Here is a 20125-nt window from a genome sequence, read left to right on the forward strand (position 1 = left end):
TCTGGAGTCCACATCTCAAAAGGGACAAAGTTAGGATGGAGGGGGTACAGCAAAAGTGTCCAAAATAGTGTGGGAGAGGCTGAAATATCTTAATATGTATACCCTAGAAGAGATGAGGTGTAGGAGAGATATAATACAGACCTACAGATACCTGCAAGGTTTTAATGATGCATATTTGCTAAACCTTTTCCGTTAGAAAGAAATCAGTGGAACTAGGGGTCACGAAAAGAAACTCCCGGGAGGATGACTGCTCTGAACTGTCGTCAGGAAATATTTCTTCACAGAGAAGGTGATGGACGTCTGGAATGCCTTTCTGGAGAAGGTGGTGAAGATGAAAACAGTGAAAGAATTCAAAGGGGCATGAGATAAACACTGTGGATCCCTAAAGGCTAGAAGATGAAAATGAAGAAAAGAATGCATGGGAGTAACTTGTTGATGCAGCAGTTACTACCTTTAACCAATAAACCTTCATAGTCTTGCTGCAACTCCATCATGGCTCTCTGCTTCAACAGCAGGGGGAAAAGGGGAATTGAATTCAGGCAGCAACCAAAGAGGGCCCCAACTTTTATGGTTGGGGAAACCATTATGGGGGTAACTTGCTGATGCAACAGTTACTACCCTTAACCAGTAAGCTTGATACGTTGATGCAATGCCAACGTTGCTCTCTGCTTCAACAGCAAAGTGTAACGGGAATTGGATTCAAACCCCAACCAACGAGGGCCCTGACTTTTACAGTCTTGGAAACTGATAAGCTTGGGGTAACCTACATGGCACAGCAGATACTACCAAAAGCTTGCTGGGCAGATTGGATGGACCATTTGTTCCTTTTATGCCATCATTTCTATGTTTCTATAGATTTAGGCACATAAGTTTGGTGCCTGGTACTGAAAATGTGTGCAAGGCATTTGTATTCCTTGCTCTAACTTCACCCCCTATAACTGCCAGCTTTATAAGCACTTAAATTTACTGTAGGTGTCTAATAAAAATAAGCTCTTAAATTTAGGTGCTCAGCACTAATCAATTTTTGAGATTCCTACACCATTTTTCCCAGCAGTAAAATACCATGGGGAAAAATATATGCCCACCACCCCATAGATTCAAAAACTCTCAAGGTCTGTTGAAACCCTCTAACCAACCCCACCACCACCTCATGAGGTGGCCAAAGTAGAAAAATAATGTGAAAAATTACAAAGTCCCCAGCCCTGCCCCTTTCCAAATACCATTCCAGAGGGCTGAAAGAGCTGAAACATGAAATTGCAGATCTGCTATTTTTAATTTGTAAATTATGATTGTCTGTGGTACTTGAAGACTGAAGGGTTGCCAATGTAATACCAGTTTTATAAAGGGCTTAAGGGGTGATTCAGGAAGCTACACACTAGTGAGCCTGACATCTGTGCCAGGCAAAATGGTAGAAACTATCTTAAAGAACAAAATTTCTGAACATGTAGATAGGCATAATTTAATGGGACAAATCCAATGGATTTAGCCAAGGGAAGTCTTGCCTCACCAATCTGCTACATTTTTTTGAGGGTGTAAATAAACATATGGATAATGTGAGACAGACTCTAGTGTATCTGGATTTCCAGAAAGCATTTGACAAAGTCCCTCATGAGAGACTACTTAGGAAATAAAAAATTCAAGAGATAGGGCATAGTGTCCTATTCTGCATTGCAAACTGGGAAAAAAATAGAAAACAGAGTAGAGCCAAATGGTAAATTCCCAATGGAGAAAATTGAATAGTGGAATGCCCCAGGGATCTGTTCTAGGACCACTGCTTTTTAATATATTTATAGGTGACCTGGAAATGAGGACAATGTGTGAGGTGATCAAATTTGTCAATGACACAAAATTATTCTAACTTATTAAATCACAAGAGAATTGTGAGAAATTTCAATAGGACCTTACAAAACTGGGAAACTGGGCACGCAAATAGCTAATTTAATGTGAACAAGTGCAAAGTGATGCAATTAGTGATGTAGTTAGTATCTCAAATTATAGCTACACAACGCAAGGTTCCACATTAGGAGTCACCATTCAGGAAAAGGATCTAGACGTCATCGTTGATAATACGTTAAATTTTTCTGCTCAGTGCGCAGCAGCAGCCAAGAAAGCAAAACGAACGCTAGGAATTAATAAGGGAATGGAGAATAAAATAGTGAATATCATAATGCTTCTGTATCGCTTCATGGTGCAATCTCATCTTCAATATTGTGTGCAGTTCTGGACACCACATCTCAAAATAGATATAGCAGATTTAGAAAAGTTATAAAGCAGAGCAACCAAAATGATGATGGGGATGGAATGATTTCCCTATGAGGAAAGGCTAAAGAGGTTAGGACTCTTCAGCTTAGAGACGAGATGGCTGAGGAAAGAATTGATAGAGGTCTATAAAATGATGAGTGGATTGGAACGAATAAACATTAATTGGTTGTTTACTCTTTCAAAGCTACAAAGACTAGGGGGACACATAATGAAGTTACTAGGTGATTCATTTAAAACTAATAAAAGAAAATATATTTTTACTTAATGCACAGTTAAACATTGGAATTCGTTGCCAGAGGATTTGATGGAAGCTATTAGTGTAGTTGCAATTGAAAAAGGTTTGGATAAGTTTCTGGAGGAAAAGTCCATAAACAGTTAAGGTGGACTGGGGGAAATCCTTTCCTTATCGCTGGGATAAGCAGCAAGGAATTTATTTACCCCTTGGGATCCTGGCAGATACTTGTGACCTGGATTGGCCATTGTTGGAGACAGGATGTTGGGCTTGAAGGACCTTTGGTCTGACCCAAAATGGCAAGTCTTATGTTCTTAATATTTTTTCACATTAACTCCAAGTTACTGTTGACGCACATCAGCATAGTAATAGTGCAAGTATTAATGCACAGTATAGCACAGTATCAAATGTTAACACGTTTAATGTTTGCTAATGCTTGCTTTAGCCTTAACACACTTTAGTGATAGACCCAAAAGAGTGTTACAATTTAATGACAGAATCCATGACACTAACCATAGCATTTTTCAAAAGAAGGATTTCTGAAAATTTGAAAAACTTTGCATTTCACAGATTCAGGAACTAGAAACTGAAAATATAGAATTGAAAAATAAGGTACAAGATTTGGAGTATCGGTTAAGAATAAGTGATATAACCACATCTCCAGTAAGTATGGAAAACGAACTTTCTTTCTGAAAGAATCAATATTCTTTAATATGGTTGGTGGTGATAGTTTTCAAGAAACAATAATCACATAGTCCTTTGTTAAAGCGGAAGAGCACTGTTGAAATATAATACCCTTTCGTATACTTTCTCATACCTTGTATTATTATCTGTTGAAGGCTTCTTAAAGCTTTTCTTTTCCATGAGTCATTCGGTTTCAGCAATTAAAATATTATGCTATTTAATGTTAGCCATTTTAATTTTGTTTTATGTATATTGTATTCTCACAGGTCAAGCAGGATGGTGGTCCTCACATATGGGTGACATCATCAGGATGGAGCCCAATCACGGAAAACTTCTTTCAAAGTTTCCAGAACTTTGACTGGCCCCTATTGGGTATGCCCAGCATGGCACTAACCCTGCAGCCAGCAGGGGTTCCCCTTCCGTGTTCTTTTTTCCACGTAGCAGTAGCCTCGCAGTAAAGGAGCTCTGAAGAGATTCCTGACAGGAATTTTCCTCACGGAATTACTAAAAGTTAAATTGCCCCACAGGGGTCCCTCTAACTTTTCTCAGTCCGCGGTACTTCGCTAAGTTTTTACCCGTTTCCCGTCGATTACCGTCAAGTTTGGCCCTTGCGTCCTACTGGCCTCGACCGTACCGCGGCTCGATTTTTTTCCATGGCCACAGCGTTGGGGTTTCGTCAATGCCCGGACTGTACCCGCACCATGTCTATCACAGATCCCCATAAAGTCTGTGTAATGTGTCTAGGACGCGAGCACGATGTCTTGACCTGCACCAAATGTGCCCTAATGACACCGAAGGGTCGCCAGGCCAGAATGGAGAAGATGGAACTTCTCTTCCATGCTCAAACCCTGACTCCGTCCATTGCATCGATGTCGTCTGAACCGGCACAGTCAACTTCGCGTCAACATCGACCACCGACCGGTGACCGACCGGCATCGACGACTTCTCGGCCATTGACACCCTCTACTCCCCCTCAGGATCGAGGGGATCGCAGGGAGAAACATCACCATCGACACCATAAGACTCGGACCATCGAGGAATCGAAATCATCGACCTCGCCATCGTCCGAGCCGCTGTCGAAGAAACCCCGTCCAGGAAAGGCACCGACCATTCCTGCGACTGGGTCACCAAGGCAACCCTCACCCGATCGGGGATCGGGAGCCGCGACTCCGCCTTTAACGGTGGTCCCTCTGGCTATGCCTCTGTCTCCTTCTTCTGTTCTGGAGCCGGGGCTGCTTGCTCCAGGTCTCCGAGAAGAACTGGACCGGATGGTTCAGGAGGCCATCAACAAGGCGATGCAACGTCTTCAGGTTCCACCGGCACCGCCTCTGGAACCGATCGTCGACTCAATTCCGGCAGCGCTGGCACTGCTGTTATCTAGGATGGAAGTGCTTATGGCCGCTTTTCCACTGATGGATCCCGGGTCTCCGATGGTTCCGATGCCCTCCCCACTGACAGCATCATCGGGAGGAGAAACACCGTTTCGCATCCCTCCATCAGGAGTTCTGCCTCAGCCATCTATGCCAATACGTCCCTCACCACCGACCCATCGGTGCTGATACGTCCGTCGGCGCCACCGAGTCATCCATCAATGCCTGCACCGGTGCCTTCGATGCCATCATCGGTGCCGCCGATAATTCCTCCGATTCCTTCGGAGCCTAGACCGGGTCCTTCAGGTATCCAACCACCCTGTCCCCCTATAGTTCCTAGAGGGACGGGTGCGGATCCTTATGATACCTGGGGTGATGAAACCTCAACAGACACCAATGATTTACCTTCACCACCTTCACCTACTGAGAGTAGAAAGCATTCTCCCCCAGAGGACCTTTCCTTTGTAAATTTTGTGAAGGAAATGTCTGAATTGGTTCTCTTTCAATTACAGACTGAACAGGATGATAGGCACCAGATGATGGAGTTGCTCCAATTCCTGGATGCCCCTAAGGTAATCACCTCTATTCCCATTCATCAGGTCCATCTTGATCTCCTCAAGAAGAACTGCAAACATCCTGAATCAATTGCTCCAGTACACAGGAAAGCTGACACTACCTATTTGGTACAGTCAGCCCCAGGTTTTCAAAAATCACAGCTTGATCACCACTCAGTTGTGGTAGAGTCTGCACAAAAGAGGGCAAAAAGGTCAAAGCCTCACTCTTCTGTTCCTCCTGGAAAGGAACAGAAGTTCTAGATAACATTGGTTGCCAAGTATTCCAAGGAGCCATGCTCGTCTCTCGAATTGCTGCCTATCAGCTTTATATGACCCAATATAACAGGGTCATTTTCAAGCAGATACAGGACTTCTCAGGCTCCCTGCCTCAGCAATTTCAAGAACAATTACAAACCGTAGTAAACAAGTGTTTTGAGGCAGGCAAGCATGAGATTAGAACATCTTATGACATTTTTGACACCTCTACCAGAGAGTCTGCAGCTGCTATTTCGGCGACACGGTGAGCCTGGCTCAAGTCTTCTGACCTACGCCCAGAAGTACAAGACCGGTTATCTGACCTGCCTTGTGTCAGAGATAATCTGTTTGGTGAACAGATTCAACGGACAGTGGCAGAATTAAAGGATCATCATGAGACCCTAAGACAGCTCTCTTTGATGCCTTCTGACTTCTCCTCAAAACAGCCCTTTAGAAAGGACTCTAAGAAGTCTTTCTTCCGCCCGAAGAAGTCTTACCCGCCACCAACCAGATCCTGTGCCACGAGACCTTATCAAAAACCACAGTCTCGTCAAGCCCGTAAACAAAAACCACAAGCAGCTCCTCAGCCAGGACCTGCTTCAGGTTTTTTACTTTCACCTAGAGAGCAGCAGCCAGATTCCTCTGTCGCACATACCGTTTGAGGTTGATTGTGCCACTTCCACAACATGTGGCATTCAATCACATCCGACCAATGGGTATTGGCTATCATTGCTCAGGGTTACCATCTGAACTTTCTTGCCCTGCCGCCGGACTCCCCACCTCTACAGACGTGGAGAACATCTGAACACTCCATTCTTCTGGATCAAGAGGTATCCCTTCTTCTCCAGTCAACAATAGAACCCTTTCCATACTCTCAGCAAGGCCTAGGGTTCTATTCCCGGTACTTCCTAATCCCCAAAAAATCAGGAGGCTTCCGTCCTATTCTGGACCTACGGGCCCTCAACAAGTACCTTCAGCGAGAAAAGTTCAAGATGGTCACCTTGGGATCACTTCTACCTCTTCTACAAAGAGGAGACTGGCTCTGTTCACTGGACCTCCAGGATGCATACACCCATATTGCAATAAGTCCAGCTCATCGCAAGTACCTGAGGTTCCTAGTAGGCCCCAAGCACTATCAATACTGAGTGCTTCCATTCGGCCTGGCGTCTGCACCACGAGTCTTTACAAAATGCCTCGTGGTCATTGCAGCTTTCCTCAGGACACAAGGTGTTCACGTCTACCCCTATCTGGACGACTGGTTAATCAGGACTCCCACTCAGCAAGCTACTCTGTTGTCCGTCAATCTAACCTTACACACTCTAATTTCGTTAGGATTTCTCGTCAATTACGACAAATCTTACTTAGTCCCATCTCAAACCTTGTCGTTCATTGGGGCAGACTTGGACACCTTACAGGCAAAGGCTTTCCTGCCTCGACAACTAGCACTGACTCTTGTATCTCTTGCTCACCAGCTGCAGTCTCAGCACTCTGACTCATGCCAATTTCTCGTCCTCCTGGGACACATGGCGTCCTCAGTCCATGTCACACCTATGGCCCGCTTGGCCATGAGACTCATGCACTGGACTCTGAGGTCTCAATGGACTCAAGCTATTCAGCCTCTGTCGGCCATTGTACATGTCACCGACTCACTCAGTCTGCCTCTCGCCTGGTGGAAAAATCAGACCAATCTCCTCCAGGGATTGCCCTTCCAGGTTCCAAATCCTCAAATCATTCTCACCACCGAAGCTTCCAACCTCGGGTGGGGAGCCCACATAGCCGATCTGCAAACACAAGGCCCTTGGTCTCCAGAGGAAGCCAAACACCAAATAAATTTCCTGGAACTTCGAGCAATCAGATATGCTCTCAGGCTTTTCAGGATCGCCTCTCAAATCAAGTCATCCTGATTCAGATGGACAACCAGGTGGCCATGTGGTACATTAAAAAGCAGGGAGGCACAGGTTCCTTCCTTCTGTCAGGAAGCTACGCAGATTTGGGCGGAAGCTCTCTCCCATTCGATGTACCTCAGGGCCATCTACTTGCCGGGAGTGGACAATGTGCTCGCAGACAAGCTGAGTCGCGTCTTTCAACCGCACGAGTGGCCTCTCAACCCCTCTGTTGCGAACTCCATCTTCCAACAATGGTGATATCCTCGGATAGACCTCTTTGCTTTCCCACAAAACTGTAACATGGAGAAGTACTGCTCTCTCATTCGCAGCAAACACTCTCAACCCAGAGACGCATTCTCCCTCTCATGGGCAACTGATCTGCTCTACGTATTCCCTCCACTTCCTCTTCTCTCGAATACTCTCGTGAAGTTACGTCAGGACAAGGGAACCATGATCCTGATAGCACCTCACTGGCCACACCAAGTGTGGTTTCCAATACTTCAGGATCTCTCCATCCGCAGGCACATTCCCTTGGGAAAGGACCCGCTTCTGATCACTCAGAAAGATGGGAGCCTACGCCATCCCAATCTTCAGGCCTTGTCCCTGACGGCATGGATGTTGAAAGGTTAATCCTTCGACCACTTAACCTTTCTGAATCAGTTTCCCGTGTCTTGATTGCTTCACGGAAGCCTTCCACGAGAAAAGCTTACTCTTACAAATGGAACAGGTTTAAGTCATGGTGCTCTTCCCAGTCCCTTGACCCCTTTACCTGTCCAGTTACAAAGTTTTTAGACTATCTCTGGCATTTATCAGAGTCAGGTCTAAAAACGTCTTCCATCAGAATGCATGTCAGTGCGGTAGCCGCCTTCCAGAAAGGTGTCGGGGATGTCCCTATATTAGTACAACCCCTTGTAACATGCTTTTTGAAGGGCTTGCTCCATATCAAGCCTCCACTACGTCCTCCGGCCCCTTCTTGGGACCTTAATCTGGTTCTGGGTCGGCTCATGAAACCACCATTCTAGCCTCTTCACTGTTGTGAACTTCGATATCTCACATGGAAAGTGATTTTCCTTTTGGCAATTACTTCAGCTCGCAGAGTTAGTGTATTGCAGGCTCTAGTTACCTATCCGCCTTACACTAAACTTCTGCAGGACCAGGCGGTACTCCATATTAACCCTAAATTCTTACCTAAGGTAGTTTCGGATTTTCATCTTAATCACTCCATCATACTACTTACCTTTTTTTCCCAGGCCCCATGCCAACCCAGGAGAACATGCTCTGCATACACTTGACTGTAAACGGGTTCTAGCATTTTACCTAGACTGTACAGCTGCCGACAGGGAAAGCACTCAATTGTTCATCTCTTTCCACTCTAAAAAATTAGGGAAGCCTGTGGGTAAGCAGACTCTCTCCTGCTGGTTGGCAAACTGCATATCCTTTTGCTATCAGCAAGCGGGCATTCCACTTCAAGACAGTGTTAAAGCACACTCTGTGATGGCCGTGGCAACTTCAGTAGCACACCTTCGCTCAGTGCTGCTTCCTGATACTTGCAGGGCTGCTACCTGGAGTTCTCTCCACACCTTTGCAGTCCACTATTGCTTGGACAAAGCCGGAAGACAAGATTCCATCTTCGGCCAGTCTGTCCTTCGTAACCTGTTTACAACGTGACGTACCAACACCTTTCCGCCTGCCCGGTGGGATTCAGGATGCCCTCTACCAAATTCCGCCCGTTGTTGTGCCTCTTGCACCCCTTTGGGTACATTTGGTGCATGTTCGGACATCCTCAGCTCTGTACTCACCCATATGTTAGGACTACCATCCTGCTTGTCTAGTGAGAAAGCAAAATGTTGCTTACCTGTAACAGGTATTCTCACAGGACAGCAGGAAGTTTGTCCTCGTGAAATTCGCCCGCCGCTCTGTGGTGTTGGGTTCGTAACGTTTTGTTATTTTATTTTTCGGCACTGCCTTTAGCTTTCAAATAAGACTGAAGGGGGACCCCAGCTGGCTGCAGGGTTAGTGCCATGCTGGGCATGCCCAGTAGGAGCCAGTCAAAGATCTGGAAACTTTGACAGAAGTTTTCCGTGATTGGGCTCCATCCTGATGATGTCACCCATATGTGAGGACTAACATCCTGCTGTCCTGTGAAAACTCCTGTTACAGGTAAGCAACATTTTGCTTTTTAACTTGATTTGTAGTTTTATTTTGTTTGCACTTATTTCATCTAGCACAGTTTGTCTGCTATAGGCAGATAATAAATATGTAAAATAAATAAATAAACATAGTATGGAAGTTAACCCATAATTACCAATTACTATATGGTTGCCTTTAAACTGAAGTAATTTATCCTCTATAAACAAAATAACACTGTGGATATCTTCTGGTTAAACTTGAAAGTAGCCTTTACTAAATTAATTAATCTTTGGAATTGCAGCTTTTATGTGTTCTAATATTTCTGTTGATATAAAAAGACAAAGTAAGAAATATCTTTTTTCCTATTAAGTTACATCCATAAATTAATATGCATAGCAAAGCATATATTATAGGGCAAGTTTCAAACTTTGCATCAGAACAAAAGCCAATACATTCTTTACCCATAGGTTTTGCACCAGTTCCCAGTGAAATTATGCTTGTACTTTTGTTTTGAAAATAGCTATGGGTACAAAGCATAAGTGGCTATTTCTACCTTTTTTTCTGCTTTCTCTGTGCGTAAACTGTTGCTGTAAATGCAATATGGAGCAGATTTTAAAACCCAGGATACGGCTATTTTATAACATGCGCACATTATAAAATATGATTCCCATGCGCACCGGATTTTAATATCTGCACACGCATGTGCGGACAGGTGACCAATTGCTTGTGTGTGTGTGTGGGGGGGGGGGGGTTTGAAAAATATGCGCGTGATGCGATTGGCCCATTGCCAGTTCCCTCCCAATCCGCTCCAATTAAGGAGCGGACTGGGAGGGAACATCCCTATACCCCTTCCTACTCTGCCTCCTTTTTCCCCCAGGACAGCGTCTAATGGCACTGTCCTGTCTGGTCTTCGCCCCGCCCCTTTTCGTTGCCCAGCACTTCTGCACATATCTCCCGATACGCACATGTCTGTGCTGTTTTTAAAATGCGCTCAGCGCGCGCATGGCCCAGCCACGTGTTTTTCTTCTGGATTTTACATGTACCAGTCTTTTAGAATTCAGGCATATGTGAGCTTATTTATTTATTTATTTTAACATTTTTCTATACTGTCGTTTGGTGGGAACCGTCACAACAGTTTACATTAAGGCACATAAAAATGAAGCTAACGTATCTTAAGTTACATAGGTGCCATTTAAGGATCGGTAACATAGTTTGTAAATAATATTAATTAGTAAGTGTAATGTCATTTCCAATTCACATTGTAACAGTTTAGGTTACTAGATTACCTTTATCATTGTAGTTTTAAAAGAATGAAACTTAATCTGATTAAAAATTACACACACATTGATTTTGGTTATGTGTTTGTTGTTCAATTGTTTGTACCTGCTTTCCCTTGAGTACTATTCTCCTTTCTCTTTTTGGTAAGCTAGTTTAAAAAGCCAGGTTTTTAGATTTTTTCTAAAGGTTTTGTTGTTGCTTTGTAGTCTCAACTCTGTGGGCATGGTGTTCCAAAGTATGGGTCCTGCCAAGGATAGAGCTCTTTCTCTTACTTGTGTGAGTCTTGCTGTTTTGACTGTTGGAATAGTGAGGAGTGCTTTGTTGGCTGATCTCAGATTCCTGTTTGGGACGTGTACACAAAGGGCTGAGTTCAGCCAGTCTGCTTTTTCATTGTGTATTAATTTATGTATGGTGCATAGTGTTTTGTAGTCTTCCCCTGATTCTCCTGAGGTCTCTATTGTCTGGCTCTCCCTGAAGTGATCTGGTCTGGGTTTTTCCCCTTAGGCACACTATGCACCTCATCACATTATACAGCTAAATTTAAGACAGTCTGGAATACTTAGCAGCACTGAATATACCCTGCTAGTTAGCCGGATAAGGTTATCCAGTTAACTAGCCAAGCTGCATAGTGGCTGAAAATGGACCTCTTATATACCTCCAAGTTTCCATGTGCAGGAGGCAAGCCTCTTTCAACTGGAAGGGAGGTGTCATGGGATGAGGGTGAAAGGGGGTAGACTCAGGGCTAATCTAAAGAAATATTTCTTTACAGGGAGGGTAGCGGATGCATGGAACAGCCTCCCCATGGAGATGATAAAGATAAGAACAGTATTTGAATTCAAGAAAATATAGGTTAAACTGAGGGGATTTCTGAGGGAGTGGAGGGATTCAGTTATTTGGTGTGAATGGGCAGACTAGATAGGCTGTATGGTCTTTTTCTGCCATCACATTTCTATGAGACCACAGGGTGATAAACCAAACAAGCCAAGTTTGATTTCTCAATCAAAGCTAATTTTGACTCTTTGCAGAATTTTGGTGTCCCAATGTCAGAGCAAAAAATCAAATTCGTGTTGGGAGACGACTAACCTTCTTGTAATTCATTGGCTCCAAATAACAGATTTATGAGTCCTTCACATAAGATAGCTCTCCTCTCTCCACCTCCTCCCCCAAGAAAATATCCTCTTTAAATTCAAAATCTGAATCTGTTGGAAAGGAAAATACACTCTGAGGAAAAGGAAACTTATTTTATTTCAAACACTTCCAAATTCTGAAGAAAATGGAGAAATTCAAGATGATCATATTCCCCAGAATCGTATCTGTGTTAGACAATCAAGTCTAGCTGTGCTGTCTTGCCCCAAAAGATGCATATACACAAATAATACATCTAGACCACAGATGATGTCTCAGATTCAAAGTGGGATCCTTTCACCTTCGGTTCCAGGATTGTCAGTCAACCTATCATTTGACCCACACATCTTCATGAAGTGTCTGGCGTTAATTATGCCATACCTTAGCAAATGCGGTATTCATCTCTTTTCATATTTAGAAAACTGCCTTATCAAGAGCAATTTTCAGCATTAGAGGCCTAGAATTCTGTATTGCAACTGCTGGCACATCTAAGATTTGGTATGCATATATATCATAGGGGTCAACCACAGGTATTATAAGTCATGAACAACATACATCACATACCTGTATTTCTGAATAATACAAAATTTATATCAAATATCTTTAGTTAAAAGTTTTACAACTTACATATTTATCAAATCACACTCATACCACACATTCATACAATACAATACAAAATACATTTTCTTTCTTAATTGTTCTCAACAATATATAATTTTCTGTTTGCCTATCTCAACAGCATATTTTAGTTATAAAAGCATTAAAACTCCCATCAATTCAAAATCATTAAAAATTTCAAATGGTGGAGTCCTCATGATCTACCTTTTCTTTCTTCTCCCATACAATTCCACTTATTTCATTTCTCCTCCCAACAAGACTCCTGTTTCACCCACTGTTTCATCAGGGGATTCATTCAATTATATCTTCTAAGCAGATTACCACTTATTCAATACAAAAAAGATTTTTTTTTTAATTCTTTATCAGTTTTTTTAACAAAGCCATTACAATAAACTCTTGTACAAAATAGAAAAAAGAATTTATAAATCAATATTGCAATATTCTTATATACCTCTATAATCTTTTTTTAGGTAGTCCACAATAATATATACTGATCTAAGGTTGAGAAAAAATACTAACAAACATTATCATCTTACAATTACTAATTGTTAAAGCAGTGGTTACAGCGGTTTTCAATGTATATCAGGGTTGCCTAATCATATATACGATAATATGGACTCCACAACACATTTATTCCAAAGGTGATTTGTCACTTAAAAAGAAAGATAACTGAGAAGGAGTAAAGAAAACATATGATTCACCTTTATATTTTACGCAGCATTTACTATCTGAGTAACCTTTGGTCTTAATATCAAAAATTGTTGGCGGAGGCACTAGTGGAGTGGCACCCGAGCAGTTATTACCATCAGTCTTGCCCAGCGAAGCCGGTGGGGAGAGCTTTTCGGCACAACTGTCGTCTTCTCTGATTTTGGCTCAGGGAGAGCCTTTCCCAACGTTTGCGTCTGTGTCAATGGGCAGTCCAGGGCTAACTTTGCAGCCAGCCTCCAGTGAGTCTTCTTCATCTTTGTCTAACAAGCCAGCAGTGGTAACATTGGATGCTATTTGGGATCTTTTAGAAGGCCTTGGTAAATTCCTTAATAATTCTAACAATAAAATTGACCTTTTAACCTCCAAATTTGAGTTTTTGAAGATTGAATGTGACTCCCAATTTGCGGATATTGAGGGGAAGTTGGCAAATACTGAAATCAAGATCAAGGATTTGTAAGTCTTCAATGTGTCAGTAGCCAAGGACTCAAATATTTTGTTTCGGTGTGTGGAATATTTGGAAAATCAAATCAGACATTTAAATTTAAGATTTCTTAATTTTCCTAAAGTATTGGGAAAGACACCACTTATTAAGTTCAATAAATACTTTGTAGACATATTGCAGTTTGATTCTGGAGAAATTCCTTCTGTTAATAAAGATTTTTCCTTTTCCTTTTCGCTAACCGTGGAGTGAGCCTTAGAGCCCTCACCATGTTTCCTTCAGTACTGCTAATAATCTGTCAAAATTCTTAGAAAGTTCAAAGATTAAGTTAGTTGAGTGCCCTACTTTGTTAGCTTTTTTCATTTATGGGCAAGTTGTTAGTGATGTAATGAGAAGAATTTTTTTAGGCATCTATCTTTTCTAGGTCAGATGATTCATATATTTTCTAATTTTGCTCGGTTCAAACAGGAGAATCTTTACAAAAAAACTTTGTTAAAACTGAGATAGTAAATGTAAAGAAGTCAGAATTTATTGAAAATACAATGAAATACTCAAACTTAAGGGTCATAAACTTCCCTATTCAGAAATTGATACCAGCTAAAGATCCAATTATTAAGAATGCTGGGTAACATGTTAAGTATATTGCTTTGCTGTATTATTTCTTAAATTCTTCCATAACTTAACTTACCGGTTCCTCCTCTCAAATGTTTTTCTTTATGGAGATGTTGTCGTTATAGTGGATAACGCATTGAAATCGGTTCAGTGTGCTGCGGCAGTCAAGAAAGCAAACAGATTGTTGGGAATTATTAGAAAGGGAATGGTGAATAAAACGGAAATGCCTCTGTATCGCTCCATGGTGAGACCGCACCTCGAATACTGTGTGCATTTCTGGTCGCGATGGAGAAGGTACAGAGAAGGGCAACCAAAATGATAAAGGGAATGGAACAGCTCCCCTATGAGGAAAGATTAAAGAGGTTAGGACTTTTCAGCTTGGAGAAGAGACGGCTGAGGGGGGATATGATAGTGGTGTTTAAAATCATAAGAGGTCTTGAACGGGTTAATGTGAATCAGTTATTTACTCTTTCGAATAACAGACTAGGGGGCACTCCATGAAGTTAGCATGTGGCACATTTAAAACTAATCAGAGAAAGTTCTTTTTCACGCAAGGCACAATTAAACTCTGGAATTTGTTGCTAAAGGATGTGGTTAGTGCAGTTAGTGTAGTGTGTTTAAAAAAGGATTGGATAAGTTTTTGGAGGAGAAATCCATTACCTGCTATTAATTAAGTTGACTTAGAAAATAGCCACTGCTATTACTAGCAACAGTAGCATGGAATAGACTTAGTTTTTGGGTACTTGCCTGGATTGGCCACTGTTGGAACCAGGATGCTGGGCTTGATGGACCCTTGGTCTGACCCAGTGTATGGCATGTTCTTATATTCAGTGTTTCTTTTCTTATTAATGTAAATCATATTCTATGTAGCCTTTTTCCATATGCAATGCAATTCCTTTGTATATAATTCAAATTTAATAAATATAAAGTTAAATAAACATAATTTATATCACGCACTTTCTTAGGAATCAAGGTGGGTAACAAAGCCACATTCATAAAATTTTATGACTGATGTACAGTATTTTGTACTAATTATCTAATACTACAATGAGCTATGTGGAATTGTAGCTTATAAGAAATATTTTGAAATAATACTTATCTAGCACTATTAGATGAGTTGTCTGTCAACCAGAAATTCAGGAGATTTTGAAAACGAAATGTGGGTTAAATGTACAACATTTTCTGCTAGATAGAGCCTCACCTACTTAAAAAGATTAAAATGTACAATAATTTCATGTAGGAGGCCCTTTTCTTTGATGGCCTCAAAATTCTTTTTGTAGAACTTTCCTTGTGCTTAATCAATAGCAGACTTTCTGTTGAGAAAAATAACCACTAGTTCCCACAAAATGTTTGTGGTTATTGTTATACTATCCAAGTTGATACTGACACTCAAAAAAAAAAATCAAATCAGTGAGGTCATGGAGTAATTTATTTTTGGATGGGAACGATGACTTACATGCTGACATTTCCATTCTTTATCAGTTTTACCAAGTCAAAGAACAAAAAAATAAAATCATGCAATACTTTGTTTCAAATCTTTTTATTCAACGTTGACATAAACAAATTACATTCAGAAATAATGTGGAGGGAGCGGTTACTCTGCGCTCCCCAGCTCACTAGCAGAACAAGAATGTCATAATGTGACAATCAAGTTACTAATGTCATTATCAGAACAAGTACAAAAACCCTAGCTACAGAACAATTCCCCCCCCCCCCGCCCCCCCCAACCTGAGCAAAGGTATAATTCTTCTTGTGGTCATAGAAGGAACCCAAGTTCAAGTTGTGTATTGAATAAGAGCAGAAAGTGTTCATCATGAAAGAATTTTCTATGAAGGTTAATAGATCTCATGGAAGAAAATTTGGGTCATGACTAGGCCATACCAATTAGATCTGTCATCTCATTAAGAATAGTACTAATGAATGTATGTTCATTTCATTTATTTAAATTTGATTTCCTGCCTTTTTCTCACTATGTTAAGATGGATTACAAAAAATATAATTATACATAAACACAAACGGGCTAATTTTTAAACCCTGGCGCGTGCCAATACTTGGAGATATGCATGTGGCCGGACTGCGCTGTGTGCATATCTCCTGGCCCATGCAGAAGAGCTGGGTGTGGAAAAAGGGGTGGGCTGGGGAGGGCCGGGGTGTGGGCAGGCTGGGACAGTGCCATTAAAATTAGGTTAGTTGGGGGGGTGGTTAGGGGTCAGGCTGAAGTGGGGAAAAGGGAGGAAGGTTAGCTAGAGGTGTTAAGTAAGTTCCCTCCCAGTCCGTTCTTTTATTGGATTACGCACAGACTAGGAGTGAACTGGGGAAGGCCCGATCGCATTGCCTCGAACTTCGAACTGAAATTCCCTCCTTACAAGCACAAGTTGGCACCCTTCCTCATTTGCGTGCCGGTATCAGATTTTATAACTTGTGTGCATACATGGACGCCCGCGCACCCCTTTTAAAATTTACCCTATATGAAATAAATTAAGCAATAACAGCATGAAAACAGCATTACATGGACACACAAGTAAATAACTTCCGCAAACAATAAATAGTAAAACACATAGATGGTATCTTTGAAAGCGATGCATGAGCTCATGTGCACACAATTGTTATCCTGCACCCAGGAACAAGTTAATTTGATAACATATGCACATATGTTATAAAATAGCCTGGATGCTCATACATGTGCGCTCAATTTTAATTTACGCATGTGTGCATAAATCATGTATCTACCACATAAGTGGGGAAATTTTACAAGGGATGCGCACTGACGCCAATCACAGTTTTTCCAGTTCTTTCCCAGTTCACCCAGTTAAGGGATAGGTCTTCCAAACCCCACTAATTTAATAGCTTCCTTCTCCCCTATTAGCCCTGACCTTTAAAAACTCACTAATCTTCCTAAAGGGTTTTTTTGGTTTTTTTTTAAACTTGCACATCATCCATAGCAGAAGTAAAGTTACATGGCAGGGGACGCCGGCGCATAAGTATTTAAGTGCTCTTCTCTTGGCCAGACCCTATCACACCCACACCCCACCCCTTTTTGTAAACTTTGTATTTGTGCAGGCAGCAGGAGATACGCCTGTAATCGGGTGGTTTTTAAAAACCACTCAGCATGCGCCAGCCCAGCCTTTGCACATATTTCCAGGGTTTGGCGCAGGCTTCTAAAATTCACCTAATACTGTATCTGACAAAGCTCCTACCCCCTCTTATTCTGCCCTTAATATTCTGATTCTAAAAAATTCTTGACTAGGCTTCCTTATGATACTTCACTAATTTACTTCCTTAAAAACAACATGATTTGGCTTTTTTCTAAAACATAAAACAATTAACTCCTTCCAGAGCTCTTGTGGAGCTGTATTCCAAATGGCCAAAGCAAAGAAACTGAAAGTGAAATGCCTTGTACCATTAAATATATGGCTACACAGAGGACATTTCAAACATCCCTGCTTGATGATCTGAGCAACCTAGCTGGTTCATATGTACACAGATGGGTAGCCCAATACTATGGGGTTCCCCTACAAAGCTCAGATATAAAATCTTTAAACTATGTTCTCAACTCAACAGGAAGCCAATGGAGATTATACAAAACTGGGGGTAATAATGAACATATTTATGAGCATCCACAAGTATTTGTAACAACTGTCTTGATATATATAAATGATCTGGAAAGAAATACGAGTGAGATAATCAAATTTGCAGATGATACAAAATTGTTCAGAGTAGTTAAATCACAAGCAGATTGTGATAAATTGCAGGAAGACCTTGTGAGACTGGAAAATTGGGCATCCAAATGGCAGATGAAATTTAATGTGGATAAGTGCAAAGTGATGCATATAGGGAAAAATAACCCATGCTATAGTTACACAATGTTAGGTTCCATATTAGGTGCTACAACCCAAGAGATCTAGGTGTCATAGTGGATAACACATTGAAATCATCGGTTCAGTGTGCTGCGGCAGTTAAAAAAAAAAAAAAAAAAAAAAAAGCAAACAATGTTGGGAATTATTAGAAAGGGAATGGTGAATAAAACAGAAAATGTCATAATGCCTCTGTATCGCTCCATGGTGAGACCGTACCTTGAATACTGTGTACAATTCTGGTCGCCACATCTCAAAAAAGATATAATTGCGATGGAGAAGGTACAGAGAAGGGCTACCAAAATAAGGGGAATGGAACAGCTCCCCTATGAGGAAAGACTAAAGAGAAGTTAGGACTTTGCAGCTTGGAGAAGAGACGGCTGAGGGGGGTATATGATAGAAGTGTTTAAAATCATGAGAGGTCTAGAATGGGTAGATGTGAATCGGTTATTTACTCTTTCGGATAATAGAAAGACTAGGGGGCACTCCATGAAGTTAGCATGTGGCACATTTAAAACTAATCGGAGAAAGTTATTTTTTTCTCAATGCACAATTAAACTCTGGAATTTGTTGCCAGAGGATGTGGTTAGTGCAGTTAGAATAGCTGTGATTAAAAAATGATTGGATAAGTTCTTGGAGGAGAAATCCATTACCTGCTATTAATTAAGTTGACTTAGAAAATAGCCACTGCTATTACTAGCAACGGTAACATGGAATAGACTTAGTTTTTGGGTACTTGCCAGGTTCTTATGGCCTGGATTGGCCACTGTTGGAAACAGGATGCTGGGCTTGATATGGACCCTTGGTCTGACCCAGTATGGCATGTTCTTATGTTCTTATGATATAAAGAATTACAATTATGTAACCTGTTTGTCACTAATGAGTGAATAATCATTGTCAAATCCACTCGGTCTAAATAAATCAGCAAATGACAAATTAAGCACAAATGGAAAAAGGCAGACAGTGAGTGGATCATTGATAACTGCAAGTCCAATTTACTCCCAGACTGATGACTAAGTCATTAACAACAACCTGTTACCTGAAATCTGGGAAAGTATAGCAAGCCTGTTATTTCTCCCTGACATCCACTGTCGGGTGGTACTTTCTGGATTGTTTGTGTTGACTCAACTACTATGACTATTGCCTCCAAACAGAAATTTTAAATTGGCAATAACTGCCTCTTGCTCCATATTTACATAGACACTGTATGTTTGCAAACATGTGACAGTTTTCAAATTTTTCAATCTAGTGGGGGTAGATATACATTAAATAATATGGAAGATAATATTGTGCCCTGGGAAACCCGCAGGATAAAGTTTAATCACCCAAAAATTATTCCACCCAATAAATAGACTGAGCTCTACAATACAAGAAAAAAAAACATACTGGGGCAGTCTATTTATCCCCTAAATCTCTCAAGTGTATTGATGAAGCCAACTGGTCTAATGGAACAAAAGTGCATCTCTTATCTGCCTGCACCCAAGCACTGTCAACTAATGCCAATAAAAGGGATTTGTACAATGATATGCATAAAATCCTAATTGAAATGGATGAAAAACATGTTTGTTGCAGATTATCCAGAAATTGTTGTGTAGCCTCTCCCCCCAATCTGGTCCTGGGCTCACAGGGAGGCCCCATGACTTGCAGGGGTTACTTTATGGGGCAAAAAGTTCTGTTGTAAGCCCTTAGGATTTCTTCTTTCAGGAGCTCTTCTACTGATCAATCTAGTCAGCATCAAACCAGCACTCAAGCTCCAGGATTGTTAAAAAATAAAAAGCTTTTTTACTAGCACTGAAGATGAACATCACAAATTCCCAAAATACTGGTACACTACAAACACACTGCAAACAGATCTATAAGATACAAAAACAAACTTGGTCTTGTAAGCAAGTTTAGGGGTGCAAGGTCCTGTCTGCTACAGGTCACTTCCAATTGCCCTCCCACCTTTCTTCACGATCCTATGTCAGGAAAAGATGTGTATTCTCCTCAGAAACAGACTTTTTTTATTTATCAGGTTTGGCAGGTTATAGCATTTAGAAAATAACAATTCCTGTCTCTAACATCCTGGCCACTAAACACCAGTTTTCCCTAAAGAAAGTTCTGTATCACAGGTGGTAA

The 20125-nt window shown here is 41.3% G+C and overlaps 1 protein-coding gene across 6 annotated transcripts in view; it reads left to right on the top strand.

Moving 5' to 3' along the window:
- GULP1 (GULP PTB domain containing engulfment adaptor 1) overlaps positions 1 to 20125 on the top strand; it is a 611398-nt gene that overhangs the window by 504938 nt on the left and 86335 nt on the right. For all 6 annotated transcript variants that reach the window (XM_029605977.1, XM_029605980.1, XM_029605975.1 and 3 more), the window contains one exon: positions 3065 to 3157. In XM_029605977.1, the coding sequence (XP_029461837.1) occupies positions 3065 to 3157 (93 nt within the window). The remainder of the gene's footprint in view (positions 1 to 3064; positions 3158 to 20125) is intronic.

The sequence above is a fragment of the Rhinatrema bivittatum genome, chromosome 6 (genome assembly GCF_901001135.1).
Source record: "Rhinatrema bivittatum chromosome 6, aRhiBiv1.1, whole genome shotgun sequence".
NCBI lineage: Eukaryota > Metazoa > Chordata > Amphibia > Gymnophiona > Rhinatrematidae > Rhinatrema > Rhinatrema bivittatum.